The sequence below is a fragment of the Candoia aspera genome, chromosome 1, assembly GCF_035149785.1.
Source record: "Candoia aspera isolate rCanAsp1 chromosome 1, rCanAsp1.hap2, whole genome shotgun sequence".
Lineage (NCBI taxonomy): Eukaryota > Metazoa > Chordata > Lepidosauria > Squamata > Boidae > Candoia > Candoia aspera.
Window position 1 is genome coordinate 36,503,933 of NC_086153.1, and position 14,533 is coordinate 36,518,465.

The 14,533-nt window shown below is 43.9% G+C and overlaps 1 protein-coding gene across 1 annotated transcript in view; it reads left to right on the forward strand.

Annotated features, from left to right (window-relative positions):
• Positions 1-5,804: 5,804 nt before the first annotated feature.
• Positions 5,805-14,533, forward strand: part of PYGB (glycogen phosphorylase B) — a 54,784-nt gene continuing 46,055 nt past the window's right edge. The window contains exon 1 of the mRNA XM_063301835.1: positions 5,805-6,395. Coding sequence (XP_063157905.1) covers positions 6,153-6,395 — 243 coding nt within the window. The 5' untranslated portion in view covers positions 5,805-6,152. The remainder of the gene's footprint in view (positions 6,396-14,533) is intronic.

The window sequence follows — 14,533 nt, forward strand, 5'->3', positions numbered from 1 at the left end:
TCACTGAATCCATTTCTGAAATGCTCATTGCTATGAGAATAGGGACTTTTTTTTTTAAAGCACACAAGAGTTTTCCTATTTTCATCTGTATAATAGCAGTCAGAACAAGGGGTTACACTCCTCAAATCCTGGAAATGGCTAATTACTTTAGTTCACTGTTTCTAATATTCTGAATATATTATTTGCCAATTACACAGAATGCATGACAGTTTGGACAAGATTCCCTTAGGGCAGAATGGCAAACACCAAGCCTCTGTTTATGTCCTTACAATGCAATTGTATGTCAATCTCCACCCCTCCTACAATCAAGTGCTGTACCCATCAGACTGGCACGTGCTCCTAAGGCACTGGGTCATCAAGGGTGATGCAGAGCTAAGCCAATTAACCCCTAATCCTAGGGAAACCAAACAGTTCTGCGGCTTTTCCTTTGGAGTTTGGGGGCAGGTAGTTTCCTACTGGTGCCAAGGTATCTGTGGGGTATGACCAGAAAGTCACAATGGCAGCCACAAGTGCCAGCACAATGTATTGCACATAAAAAAATAGGTGGAGCTTTGATCACACCATTGTGGCTACTATCTTGACATTTTTATCTGCACCCTGTTCACAACTTTGCACTTGTAAGACTTCCTGCCTTGTCCTGTCTGAGATTTCTCCTTTCCCTCTTACTGCTGAGGTGCCATGGGTGCTTGGCATACCCCCCCAGTTGCATTGAAGGATGGTTTGCCCACTCCCCCTGCACAGGGGCCAGATGCCTCCCTTGGTTTTCTCACCTCAAGAGAAAAAGGGCAGGGTGGTGGTTCTTTCACACCCCTTCCTCTGGCCGGCTGCAGGTAATACTGGCCAGCTCTGTGATAGGAAGGTGTGCCATGGTGCAAGACTATTGCAGAGGGCTTGTGGATTGAGGCTGGTAGCTGTGTGGAAGTGCCCATATTTGGAGGTAACTCAGACTTGTTCAGGTTTCCAGATGAATCATTTCAACCTAAAAGGGTTTCCTTCTTTCAGGACTCTATCCAATTTTTAAAAAATCCCTCCCATTGGAGCAATTGCCCTTTATGTTCCAGATGCAGCCTTGCTTCCACAGCCCTTATTTATTTTATATTTTATTTCTCCTATTTAGCAGATGCCCAATAATCCTGGAATGACACACAAGCATATCAAAATATATGCTCAATAAAACTCTACAGTCAGAATTACAGTACAGTTCAATGAAGCAGTGCTAAAATGACAATTTTAGAACAGGAACAAACTTTAAAAAGAGCAAGACAAATACAAATTTGTCAACCTTGGCTGATCTAAAATGAGCAGAGGTGGATCAGGTTAGTGCTCGAATGGGAGATTCTCTATAAATACCTAAATTGGGAAGTAAAAAACAAAACAGAAAACAATTCCCAAACTTCTTTAAGATTGTTGCCAAGAAAACTACCTGGCTGTGTTCATGGAGTCATCAGAAAAGTGCAACATTTTAAAATGACCATGTTAAAAAAGGCATTCACTGCAAAGGGGACTTGATGAATACTGCAATCTCTGCCTGGTGATGAAAAGAATTAGGGATTAAGACAAGAGGAGAACAAACATGCTTTTTGTGCAGGATTGATGAGTTCATTGATCTAGGTCAGTGTTTCTCAACCTTGGCAGCTTTAACAGTGTGGATTTCAACTCCCCAGCATGCTGGCTGGGTAATTCTGGGAGGTGAAGTCCACACATCTTAAGCAGGGTTGAGAAACACTGATCTAGGTAGTTCGGCAAATCAATTTGGGGGGCTGTTGATATGCAGCTACCACGGGTTTGGGTTTTTGTGTTGTTGTTTGTTCATTTAGTCGCTTCTAACTCTTCATGACTTCATGGACCAGCCCACGCCAGAGCTTCCTGTCGGTCAACACCCCCAGCTCCCCCAGGGACGAGTCCGTCACCTCTAGAATATCATCCATCCACCTTGCCCTTGGTCGGCCCCTCTTCCTTTTGCCCTCCACTCTCCCTAGCATCAGCATCTTCTCCAGGCTGTCCTGTCTTCTCATTATGTGGCCAAAGTATTTCAGTCTTGCCTTTAATATCATTCCCTCAAGAGAGTAGTCTGGCTTTATTTCCTGGAGTATGGACTGGTTTGATCTTCTTGCAGTCCAAGGCACTCTCAGAATTTTCCTCCAACACCACAGTTCCAAAGCATCTATCTCCCTTCTCTCAGCCTTATGGTCCAGCTCTCGCAGCCATATGTTACTACAGGGAACACCATTGCTTTAACTATGCGGACCTTTGTTGTCAGTGTGATGTCTCTGCTCTTAACTATTTTATCAAGATTTGTCATTGCTCTTCTCCCAAGGATTAAGCGTCTTCTGATTTCCTGACTGCAGTCAGCATCTGCAGTAATCTTCGCACCTAGAAATACAAAGTCTTTCACTGCTTCTACATTGTCTCCCTCTATTTGCCACTTATCAATCAAGCTGGATGCCATCATCTTGGTTTTTTTGCGGTTTAGCTGCAAGCCAGCTTTTGCACTTTCTTCTTTCACCTTCATCATAAGGCTCCTCAGTTCCTCTTTGCTTTCAGCCATCAAAGTGGTATCATCTGCATATCTGAGATTGTTAATGTTTCTTCCAGCGATTTTAACTCCAGCCTTGGATTCCTCAAGCCCAGCTTGTCGCATGATGTGTTCTGCGTACAAGTTGAATAGGTAGGGTGAGAGTATACAGCCCTGCCGTACTCCTTTCCCAATCTTAAACCAGTCCGTTGTTCCGTGGTCTGTTCTTACCGTTGCTACTTGGTTGTTATACAGATTCTTCAGGAGGCAGACAAGATGACTTGGTATCCCCATACTGCTAAGAACTTGCCACAATTTGTTATGGTCCACACAGTCAAAGGATTTAGCATAGTCAATAAAACAGAAATAGATGTTTTTCTGAAACTCCCTGGCTTTTTCCATTATCCATCGGATATTGGCAATTTGGTCCCTAGTTCCTCTGCCTTTTCTAAACCCAGCTTGTACATCTGGCAATTCTCGCTCCATGAATTGCTGAAGTCTACCTTGCAGGATCTTGAGCATTACCTTACTGGCATGTGAAATGAGTGCCACTGTTTGATAGTTTGAAGATTCTTTAGTGTTTCCCTTTTTTGGTATGGGGATATAAGTTGATTTTTTCCAGTCTGATGGCCATTCTTGTGTTTTCCAAATTTGCTGGCATATAGCATGCATTACCTTGACAGCATCATCTTGCAAGATTTTGAACAGTTCAGCTGGGATGCCGTCGTCTCCTGCTGCCTTGTTATTACCAATGCTCCTTAAGGCCATTCAACCTCACTCTTCAGGATGTCTGGCTCTAGCTCACTGACCACACCGTCAAAGCTATCCCCGATATTGTTATCCTTCCTATACAGGTCTTCTGTATATTCTTGCCACCTTTTCTTGATCTCTTCTTCTTCTGTTAGGTCTTTGCCATCTTTGTTTTTGATCATACCCATTTTTGCCTGGAATTTCTTCCACTTCCACGCATTGCTTGTTTAAAAATAATTCCTTATCTCTTCTGGCTAACCTCTGGAATTTTGCATTTAATTGGGCATATCTCCCCCTATCACTGTTGCCTGTTGCTTTCCTTCTTTCTTGGGCTACTTCTAGTGTCTCAGCAGACAGCCATTTTGCCTTCTTGGTTTTCTCTTTCTTTGGGATGTATTTTGTTGCCGCCTCCTGAACAATGTTGCGAACTTCTGTCTATAGTTCTTCCGGGACCCTATCTACTAAATCTAGTCCCTTAAATCGATTCTTCACCTCCACTGCATATTCCTTAGGAATATTAGTGAGCTCATATCTAGCTGATCTGTGGGTCTTCCCTAATCTCTTTAGTCTGATCCTAAATTGTGCAAGAAGAAGTTCGTGATCGGAACTACAGTCAGCTCCAGGTCTTGTTTTTACCAACTGTATAGATGTCCGCCACCTTTGGCTGCAAAGGATGTAGTCAATCTGATTTCGGTGTTGTCCATCTGGTGAAGTCCATGTATAAAGCCGTCTCTTAGGTTGTTGGAAGAGAGTGTTTGTTATGCAGAGTGAGTTGTCTTGGCAAAATTCTATCAGCCTATGTCCTGCTTCGTTTTGTTCTCCCAGGCCATGCTTACCTGTAATTCCAGGTGTCATTTGACTGCCCACCTTAGCATTCCAGTCTCCTGTGATGAAAATAACATCTCTTTTAGGCATGTTGTCCAGTAGGTGCTGCAGATCCTCATAGAACTGCTCTGCTTCAGCTTCTTCAGCATCTGTAGATGGGGCGTATATTTGGATCACTGTGATGTTAGATGGCTTGCCCTGAATTCGAATTGAGATCATTCTGTCATTTTTTGGATTGTATCCAAGCACAGCTTTAGCCACTTTACGATTAATTATGAAGGCTACTCCATTTCTTCTGTGGTCCTCTTGTCCACAGTAGTAGATCTGGTGGTCATTTGATGTGAAGTGGCCCATTCCAGTCCATTTCAGTTCACTGACGGCCAAAATATCTATCTTTAATCTTGACATCTCACCAATAACCACATCCAATTTGCCCTGGCTCATAGATCTTACATTCCAGGTTGCAATGGTGTGTTGATCCTTAGAACATCGGATTTGCTGTTCACCACCAGCACCGTCGGCTGCTAGCCGTCCTTTCAGCTTTGAGCTAGCTGCGTCATCACGTCTGGGGCTAGTTGAGCTCAACCTCTGTTCCTCCCCAGTAGCATTTTGACCATCTTCCGACTTGGGGGTCTCATCTTCCGATGGTATACCGACATATCTCTGGTTCTACTGATCCATTTAGTTTTCACGGCAAGAATACTGGCGTGGGTTACCATTACCTTCCCCAGGGATCACATTTAGTCTGACCTCTCTGTCATGACCTTAATTTGTGTGCCACCCAAAGTCATATATTGAGTGGGCCGCCATATAAAGTGAATTAATAAAGCAAACATTTCCAAAGGGGCAGTCAAGTGCCATAGTCAACTGAACTGAATCACGTGATACCCTAAAGGCTGACAAAATAATTGGCACAAACCGGATCTGCTTTATCTGATCAAATCCGGCTGAAGTCCACGCGTGCTGATGCCATAAGGCATTAGGAACCAGAAGGAATCCGTCATACGAGAGCCCCGCTCGACGGAGGGACCTCCTTGTACTCTGTATCAGAGCAGCGAGCACAGAGGAAAGCAGAGAAGAATCACCAGAGTCTGAATCGTCGTCAGAATCATCATGTGTCTTTGAGCGGGTTTAGGGTAACTGATAACCAAAGATGATGATGTGCCATCAAGTTGTTTTCGACTCCTAGCGACCACACAGATAGATTTGCTCCATGATGATCTCTCCCTAAGGCCCCTCAAGTCTCCCAAAAGGGGCACTCATCGCCACTGTAACTGAGTCCACATAACTCATATAACTGCTAACTACTTAGCTGTTTATTTTGCGTTCCTGCACAAAGCTTAACGTTGCCGTTCAGCCGGCTTAAGATTTAGTGCCTACAGAAGAGATAGACAGAACCAAATCATCCGCCGTTCAGCAACGAATCGATCTCCAGCCACGTTGAGGGAAATAAATTGAGCGTTATCATGCAAATACTGGTCTTCGAGGCGTCGGTGCACGCGCGCGCATGTGCACACGCTGCACCGCTGAGCCGCGCTTCCCAACGCGGGAGGGCGCGCTGTATGTTCGGGTGGACGCCGGTGATAGCTTTAAGCTGCGGGTGATCCGCCTGGCGCTTCTGCTGCCCCCTGTTCTGCCCGCCGCGGCTCTGCGCCTCTCCCCAGCTTCACGGAAAATACCCTGGCTGGCTTGGGCCCCTCCAGAGCAGAGAAGAAAAGGAGCGGGAAGGGATAGAAGCGCCGCCGCCGCCTGGGCTTGTTTTGAAAGTTGCTCCGGCTGCCTTGTCCCACAGCGCAGGCGCTGCCGCAGCGAGGCCGGGCCGGGCTCTGCGAGAGCCGCAAGCAGGAGGAGGATCGGGGTTGCCGCTCCTTGCTCTCATCCCACCCCTTCACCTCTGATGAACCTCGCATCCAGCTAGCCGGAAAGCTTCCCCGCGCAGCGACTGCAGCCGAAGGGAGAGCGGGAGGGAAATCTGCCAGCGCGCCCAGTCCGAGGCAGCCGCAGCAGCAGCCCCGGCGCCCGGGCCGTTCCAGACAGACGGCCCGCCGCTTAGCGAGCCGGGATGGCCGTTCCGTTGAGCGACAGCGAGAAAAGGAAACAGATCAGCGTGCGGGGCATCGCCGGGCTGGGCGATGTGGCGGAGATTAGGAAGAGCTTCAACCGGCACCTCCATTTCACCCTGGTGAAAGACCGGAATGTGGCCACCCCGCGGGATTATTTTTTCGCCTTGGCGCACACTGTGCGGGATCACTTGGTGGGACGCTGGATCCGCACCCAGCAATATTATTACGAGAAGGACCCCAAGGTAAAAGATGCGGACCTGCCACCCCGAGCATGCATGCATCCCCCCCACTTCCTCCCCCAAGTATTCCCAGATTCACATGGGCAAAGGGACGCCGGGAGGCCTTGCAGATGCAGAATGTGGAAATTTCCCTTCTGGTGGAGAATGTGTGTGGGTGTTTTATCCAGGTTGTGATTTCTTTGCAGTGAAATTGTGCATCAACGAGCAATTGGATCACGGCTAGAAAGAATCACCTCAACAAGAAACGAATTGGCATCTGACAAAACTAAGAGGAAGCTGCATTCACATTGAAATCAGCCTTCCTTAGCTTGGAACCCACCAGACCTTCTGGACTACAATTTCCATCACTATTGTGATGATGGACTTGGAGTCCAACACATCTAGAGGGTACCAGGCTGGGAAGGTAGGCTTATACCTACCTTATAAGATAAATTTATTACTGTAGGCTTTAAGGAACCAGGAAACTTTAGTGATTCTGCTGCAAAAGATTTTAAAAAGCCCTCTTTCTCCGTCCCCCACCCTCACCCCTATATGCAGTGGTCTCTCTGCAGTCATAGATCCTTTTCCCACTTGCACCTAACCATGACAGAAACATGCCCTGGTAACAGCTTTTTCTGCCATGTTCCCATGACACTCCCTTCCTTTTGTCCAGTCCATAACGAGACAAGGTCATTTCCCCACTAGCAGCTTACAGCATCTTCTAGAGCCAATCAGCCATTGTTCTGCTAAAATCACAGTAATAGAGGTCCTGCTTTATATCATTTCAGCCATGACAGAATGATGCTATGAATGTTGAAATAGCCTAAGTTGTCCTTAGCTGTACTGGTGTCAAAGTAGCATTTTCTCCATTATCACAATACCCTCCAAGTCATATAGCCGCGAATGGAGGCAGGATGGGGATTGGCAACAGGGACAGCAAATTTCACATCAGTGTAGCAAAGTGCAGTTGGCACACATCAGTAAAAATATTCCATCAACCTAAGAAAGGATAGAAAGCAATTCAACTGAGCAGTAGCCAATATAGTTGTTAGTTGCAATTTAGATGGAGGATTTATTAGAAGACCTCTGCACTGAAATTAGGAGCAAAATCAAGTTGGTTTGGGGGAGGGGGCTGCCTCAGGTACACCACCTAATAGTATCTTCAAAGCCATAATTCAATTTGTTTAAGAATTGCAAGGTTATTTCAGCACTTGAGCTGCAAAAATTCCAGAAATATTTCTCCCAGGCAATAAATAATAATAATAATAATAATAATAATAATAATAATAATAATAATAACACAACTGTAATTTAATAGCTACCACTATAGAGCTGCCAAGATTGTCAGGCCTGATTCAGAAAGGAGAGGGGGGAGAGAGAGAGAGAGAGATTGGCTGCCGTGGGAGAAAAAGGTTCTTCAGAAGGGAGAGATGCTGTAGGTCCGCTTTTTTTTTTTTATCTGTACCTTCAAAATCTGTAGTCCTACTGATGTGTTGGAAGTTGTGCATGTTACAAATCTTTGAGAATACTGAGTGATCATTGGAATTTTGTTTTGTGTGGGTCTGGTTGACCAAGAAATGCTTAATTCATAAGATGCAAATGTTTTAAAAGGAAGTACATGTCCTAACAATCAAGATCTTGAACTTGAAATTTCTGGAAGTGTTTGAGAGGAATATAAGAGAAAAGCCAGAGCCTACAATTATCTAACTGCCCAGTGGTTCAAACTGTCAGTTGAAACAGAATTCATTTGAAGAGCATGGAAGCTGTTAAGTGCGCAACCAGAACCCTTGAAAGCCTCAAGGAAATTATATTGTCCCCCACATTAAGTATTCTGAGTTATGCCATTTACCAACCTGGGGCATAACCAAATTGCTAGCCACTGATTCACCCCTTCACAGATGATGTCATCTTTATTTATTTCAAACAGTCTGTTTCAACAGCCACTATCAAAATCTGTGGTAATCCAGGAATTATTTCATTTATGCTGAACTTGCTAGGCCAAGAACTTAATTAGATGATTCTGGGTTCCAGTGTCCTAAGAGAATAATTTCTCACAATTCACTTTTTTTCATACCATAGCCTTCTCTGTACTCTGTGAGCTCATCTTAAATGGGATTACAATTCACTACTTATTTACTTTATTTATTTGTTTAAATTATTTATATGACCACCCATCTCACCATAGTGATTCTAGGCAGTGTACAAGATTAAACCACAATGTCTGCTTGACAGGATCCCAGTGAATTCTACCATCTACAAGAACCATGCATGGGGTAGAATGAAACAGGATGTAAGCCTTAACTTTCACTTGTGGACATTCTTGGCAGTACTGGGCAATGGAGGAGTTGAAGTTGAAGTAGGAAATCTCTTACAGGAAACTGAGGAAGATGAGGAGGGAATAGCCATGATATTTATATTACTAAAGAATATCATTGAATCTACAATAATTTGGAGCATTATGTCAGAGAGTATTTTTTGAAGCAGCCTTGCATTCTACCTCTTTTGTCTTTCTTGGAGGGATGGAAACCTATTTCAAGGGCAAAACATCTCTTGGTAGATGATAGGTGAAATATACCAGATAAAAACTATTGATTTCAGTGTGAAATTGCAAATGTGATTTAATTTTAGTAAGCCACCCGGAGTCACTCTATGTAAGTTGGGCGGCCATATAAATTAATTAAATAAATAAAACTATTGCATTGTAGAAGGTGCAAAGAAAACTATGATGGAGCAAATCACAATTCACATTCTGAAGTCTAGATTTTTATAGCACAAACTCCATATCTTAATCCTTAATTTTTCACTTAGCAGCTTTTGTGTCCTTGAAGCAGGTTCTCCTTTATTGCTTGTGGTTCTGAATGATTCAGGTTGTTGAACTTTGAATGTTTGTAAGGGCTTTCTTTGTTTCTGCCTTCATATATTGTCTCTTGGTTAAATCTGTTTATAATATCGTTGTTAATTTGTTCATAAATATACCTAACACCAACAAGAAAGATGGGTACTCTAAAGTACCACCTATTGAGTGGTACATATCTTTAGAGTTTTGATGTTCACAGCTTTGGAAATAAAATTTGTGCAAGAGCCAATCTGTGGCTGTTTCCAAAAGTCTTGGGTTATGGTTCCCATCACCCTTTGACATTGGCCCTGCTGGATGGAGATGATAGGAGCTATAATCCAAATATTCTGAAAGCAACCAGATTAAAGAAGGCTGTATTAGTGATTTCAGATTCAACAAAGGGAAAGAGAAAATAGCAAGGGAAGAATATACATACAGATATAGTTTAATATGAGTTTTCTATTTAATATGACTTTCCTAATTGGGAATAAAAAAAGGACTGAACTTCAGGTTCATTAAAATAGTGGATTTCAAGGAAGGGTAGTTCCCTTCTGACTCAGGGATATTCCAGGGGCAGTTAGAATTGGAAAGATAGCTAAAAGGCACCATAACCCCAGAAATAATTTTCACTGGAAGCCCCAGAGAAGAAGAAAAAAGAGTGAAGAATGGAAGCTGAAATGGAGAAAGAGTTATGAGAAAACTTGAAATTCTGGACTACATACAGTAGGCTCATGGAGTTAGAGGAGGAGGATTTATTTAAATAGTACTACAGTATTTTTTTACTGGCCTCTGATTTGGTCCCAACTATACTGCATTTGGAGGCCTGCCCCAAACTCCTGTCCTTATAGCATTTCTGAGTTGATAGAACCACAGTGCTTTCAGACCTCTAGTCAACTACTAATTCTTTCAGCCAATCTGCTTAACTTAGCTAGGGTGTAAAGATCAGCAGCAACACTGACTTTGCCCAGTGACTCAGTCCCATGCAGGCAAAGGACTCCAATTCCTCCTCTTCTGTTCCCTCCCCCAGTGTGCAAAGTAACAAGCTTTGGCAGAGCCCTGTGAACTCCTCAGCCACACACAGCCTGTCCCTACCTTTGTGCATGGGAATGAGGAGCTGATGTGTGTCAGTAGGGCAGAGGCCCTATCAAGGCCTCTTTTTGCTGTTCACATTTCAAAATGAGTTGAATAGGCCTTTGCCTCTTTGCCTGCAATTCAAAAGAGAGACGGTGAGATACAATGCCTCATTGTGTGTACTTGCAAGTGTATGGAGCAAGGATTAGGGGTTGTGCTATGGAGCTTAATTGTAGATGCCCAGACCTTCTGTTGCCTAAACCTGATGTAGGTCAAGTTGGCATGTTTTCATTTATACTGCAGATGTTACCTGGTTGAATGGGAGAGAATACCAGGTAGAAAACATCTTATTTTAAAATGCTCAGATAATCATTGGGATGATAGGAACTTGTTCACTATACTTCATTTGGAGAGAGATGATGATGCCTGATTAGATCCATAAGCACATTAAAGAAAATGTAGGGTCCCTGGCTGTTTAGAGAGAAAGAAAGAAAAAAATAGTCTTGCTTTTGTCCTTTGAATGGAAATCAAGTATGGAAAGTTGCAAGGACACATTTCATGCCTGCTAATAGCTGCTTATCAGCAAACTGTTGTCAGGGTTAGGCTGCAAGCGATGATTTTAAAAGTGGTAATTTCAAAGTAAATGTCACAGATTTCCATTGGGTTTGACCCTAAGTAAGTATGGGTAGAATTGAACTGTATGTTTATAATAATTTGATAACACTGGCGTTCCTAAAATCTGCCTGTTGTATATATGCAGGTCTACTTCTTATTTGCCATGATCAGACTTCTTACTAGGTGTGTGTTCTGTAGGTAACTTCTGGACGTGCTTTGAAGTGTATAGTTAGCTCATCTTGGGCCACAATCTTACCCATTGTCAGCAGGTAGCATTCCTCCCCTGCTTTATCAACCCACAATGTCCTGGAACAACATCTAGAATGGTAATTTCCTGCTTATCTGATAGGCTCTTTCCTTGTCTCGCTCCCATAAAACTTCAAGTTGTAAAGCGCTTTGACTTTAGATTAATGCGTCTGAACCTGCCCATCATGACTTAGCTTATATGTGAAACAAGCCACTATAGCTTAAAAACCTTACCTCTATATACATATAGATTTAGCCAAGTAGAAAAAGAGAAGGCACTACCAGCTGAAGTAAGGGGCAGTAAAGGACCCCATGCTGAGCAGCTCCTCAGATTTGGCCATGCTGATGGCTCATGTGGAGAACCTCCTCAAAATATTTGCAACATAGAAGAGTTCCTAGATTGGAAAATAAATGATGTGAAAGAGTGGCATCCTCTCCATTAAGTCACTGCATTAAGAAGCTGGCCATGCATCCTTCTCCTTATAAATATCCAGCTAATAACATTTTATCTTCCTCAAGACTCTATTGTTTAGCTGCCTATTTAGTGTTTGCTAGATTAGATGTGACTTTCATCTTCCCCAAATTTTTGCTTTTTAAAAAGGCAACCAAATACTGCCAGGACCCCCAGAAGTATTAATTGTCCTCTTAAGCAAATGCCAGTAGTATATTCAGTGCAAGAATATCCTGTAGCAGGAACCAAGTTCTTGAAACAATTCAAACCTTTGTATGTTGGAAATAGTTTAGATGGTGAATGTAAATAATGCTTATGCTTACTTAAGTGTGTTTCTGCTTGTTACTCTGCGGGGTTATATATATCACTGTGATCAAAGTGATCATATATCACTTTGTATATATGAATCACTCATTCCCTTTCAGCCTAACTGTTCACAACATTGTTATAAGATCCTGGTGATGGGGTGAGATGGCAGGGATGGTTTGGGAGAAAAGGCAGGATACAATGATGTATTATGTTAGTACAGTACAGCAGAAGTAGGGGAATGTAAGGCAAAAAACACACAACTCTGGCATGCATATTATGCATATCCGTCACCATGGGATGAGGTATCATCAGTATGCTGATGATACTCAATTGTATATCTCCATCCCAGGTGAAGTAAGTGATGCTGTGACCACCATCTCTGAGTGTCTGGGGGCTGTGGGGGTCTGGATGGGGAACAACAGGCTTCGGCTGAACCCTGGTAAGACGGAGTGGCTGTGGGTTAAGGGCTCTGCCGTAACCGGGACTTCGTCATCTTTGGTCCTGGATGGGGTTGCACTGCCCCAGACAGACCCGATGCGTAACTTGGGGTCCTCGTGGACTCACGGCTCCTGCTCAAAGAGCAGGTGGCAGCCATGGCCGGAAGGGCCTTTGCACAGCTGCATGTTGTGCACCAGTTACACCCTTTCCTGGATCGGGAGGCCCTTCGGACAGTCACTCATGCCCTTGTTATCTCCCATATAGACTATTGCAATGTGCTCTACATGGGGCTGCCCTTGAAGAGTATCCGGAAGCTTCAGCTGGTACAGAATACGGCCGCGCGGGCTATTTTTGGCGCCCCTAGAAGAGTGCATGTAACACCTTTGCTTTGTGAGCTGCACTGGATATCAGTTTGCTTCCAGGTCCAATTCAAGGTGTTGGTTATCACCTTTAAAGCCCTACATGGCATGGGACCGGGTTACCTGAGGGACCGCCTCTTCCCCGCTTCATCAGCCCGTCCCACCTGGTCATGCAGAGAGGGCATGCTGCGGACCCCATCTGCAAGAGAATTCCATCTGGCGGGGTCCAGGAGGCGGGCCTTCTCTGCAGTGGCGCCCGCCCTTTGGAACATCTTGCCCCCGGAGGTGAGATTAGCCCCATCGCTCCTAGCCTTCCGGAGGGAATTGAAGACCTGGCTCTGCCATCAGGCTTGGGGCAGGGAGGAGAATAATCATACTTGGGGTCGGCTAGTGCCTTGAAGTGCCCCTCCTACGCAAGGATTGAATGAGACCATAGCCATCGGGATTTTATTACATTTGGTAGTTTTTAAAATCGTTTTAGTCTATATTTTATATTGGAATTTTATTGTATAGTTGTTGTTTTATGCTGTAAACTGCCCAGAGTCCCTCCATTTGGAGGAGATGGGCGGTGACAAATTTGATAGATAGATAGATAGATAGATAGATAGATAGATAGATAGATAGATAGATAGATAGATAGATAGATATTGTGTGGGAGACTAACCCCATGGCAGGAGCTAGTTTTGGTGACAACCAAAATGTACAGATAGAGAATGTACAGATTTTCCCATAGGGATGGTCACAGCCAAAAGGCCCTCCTTCCTGGGCCCTTCCCTGTGTGGGAGTTAGAGCCATAAATAGATGTGATTCCATCAAAAAGTACATTTGACTTAATGAACTGGCTTCTGTTCAAAGAATTTTACCATTTACGCAGTGCAAGGCAGAAAGGGGAACAAGAGAAGACATGTCAATAAGCAGAAACGTTTGAGAGCTGTACTTCCTCTCCTTGGGGAGATGCATGAAGCTTTGCTCTGTTTAGAAGCCCATCTTTTCCTCTGCAGATGTTAGATATGACTACTTCCTTCACACATTTGCCTCAGACATACAGAATGGTAAACTGGGATTTTGGCAAAAGCTGGTTTCCTGAACATCTTTTACATCAGTGACTTCCAGCTGTTACTTTAAGCAGACCACTGCCTCATCACCAAATGCCTTTGAGGAGCACCATATAAGCCAGGGATTAACAACATGGTATATAGCACAGTGGAACACATGACCATCCTCCAGATGTACCTGGGTCCCCCAAATTGAGTAAACATTAGTTTAATTTTTAAAATAAATTATAGCGGACAAACTGTGTGATATGTGCATCCTCCTGTGTCCCTCCAGGAAGTTGAGTTGAGTTACTAATTCCTCAAACATTGCCTACCATACCAATTTAGGCCCATATAAAATTACACGGTACTACAAAACAGGACCATGATAACAGTGACAGAAACATGCTAAATGATACAGCAGCATAAGTTCAGTTAAAGCCTGGGCAAAGAGACAAGTTATCCTGGAGAAGGAAGGAATTCCATAATTAGAGAGGCTACATTGAGGACATCCTTTGTTGAGGTGCTGATTTATTTAGCCACTGAAAGGTGAAAAAGGTGAAAGGTCCCCTGTGCAAGCACCGAGTCAGGTCTGACTCTTTTGGGGGACGCCGCTTTCACAACATTTTCTTGGCAGACTATAGTGGGGTGGTTCACCATTGCCTTCCCCATATTTAGCCACTAACACAAGCAAAAGGAGCCAAAGAGGAACAAGCGGAGTGCCACACAGGAGGTTTATGGTAGGACAGGATTTGTCAGAATCCTGGTTTACTCTTCTGTATGTCTGCCGCTATTATCTCAGA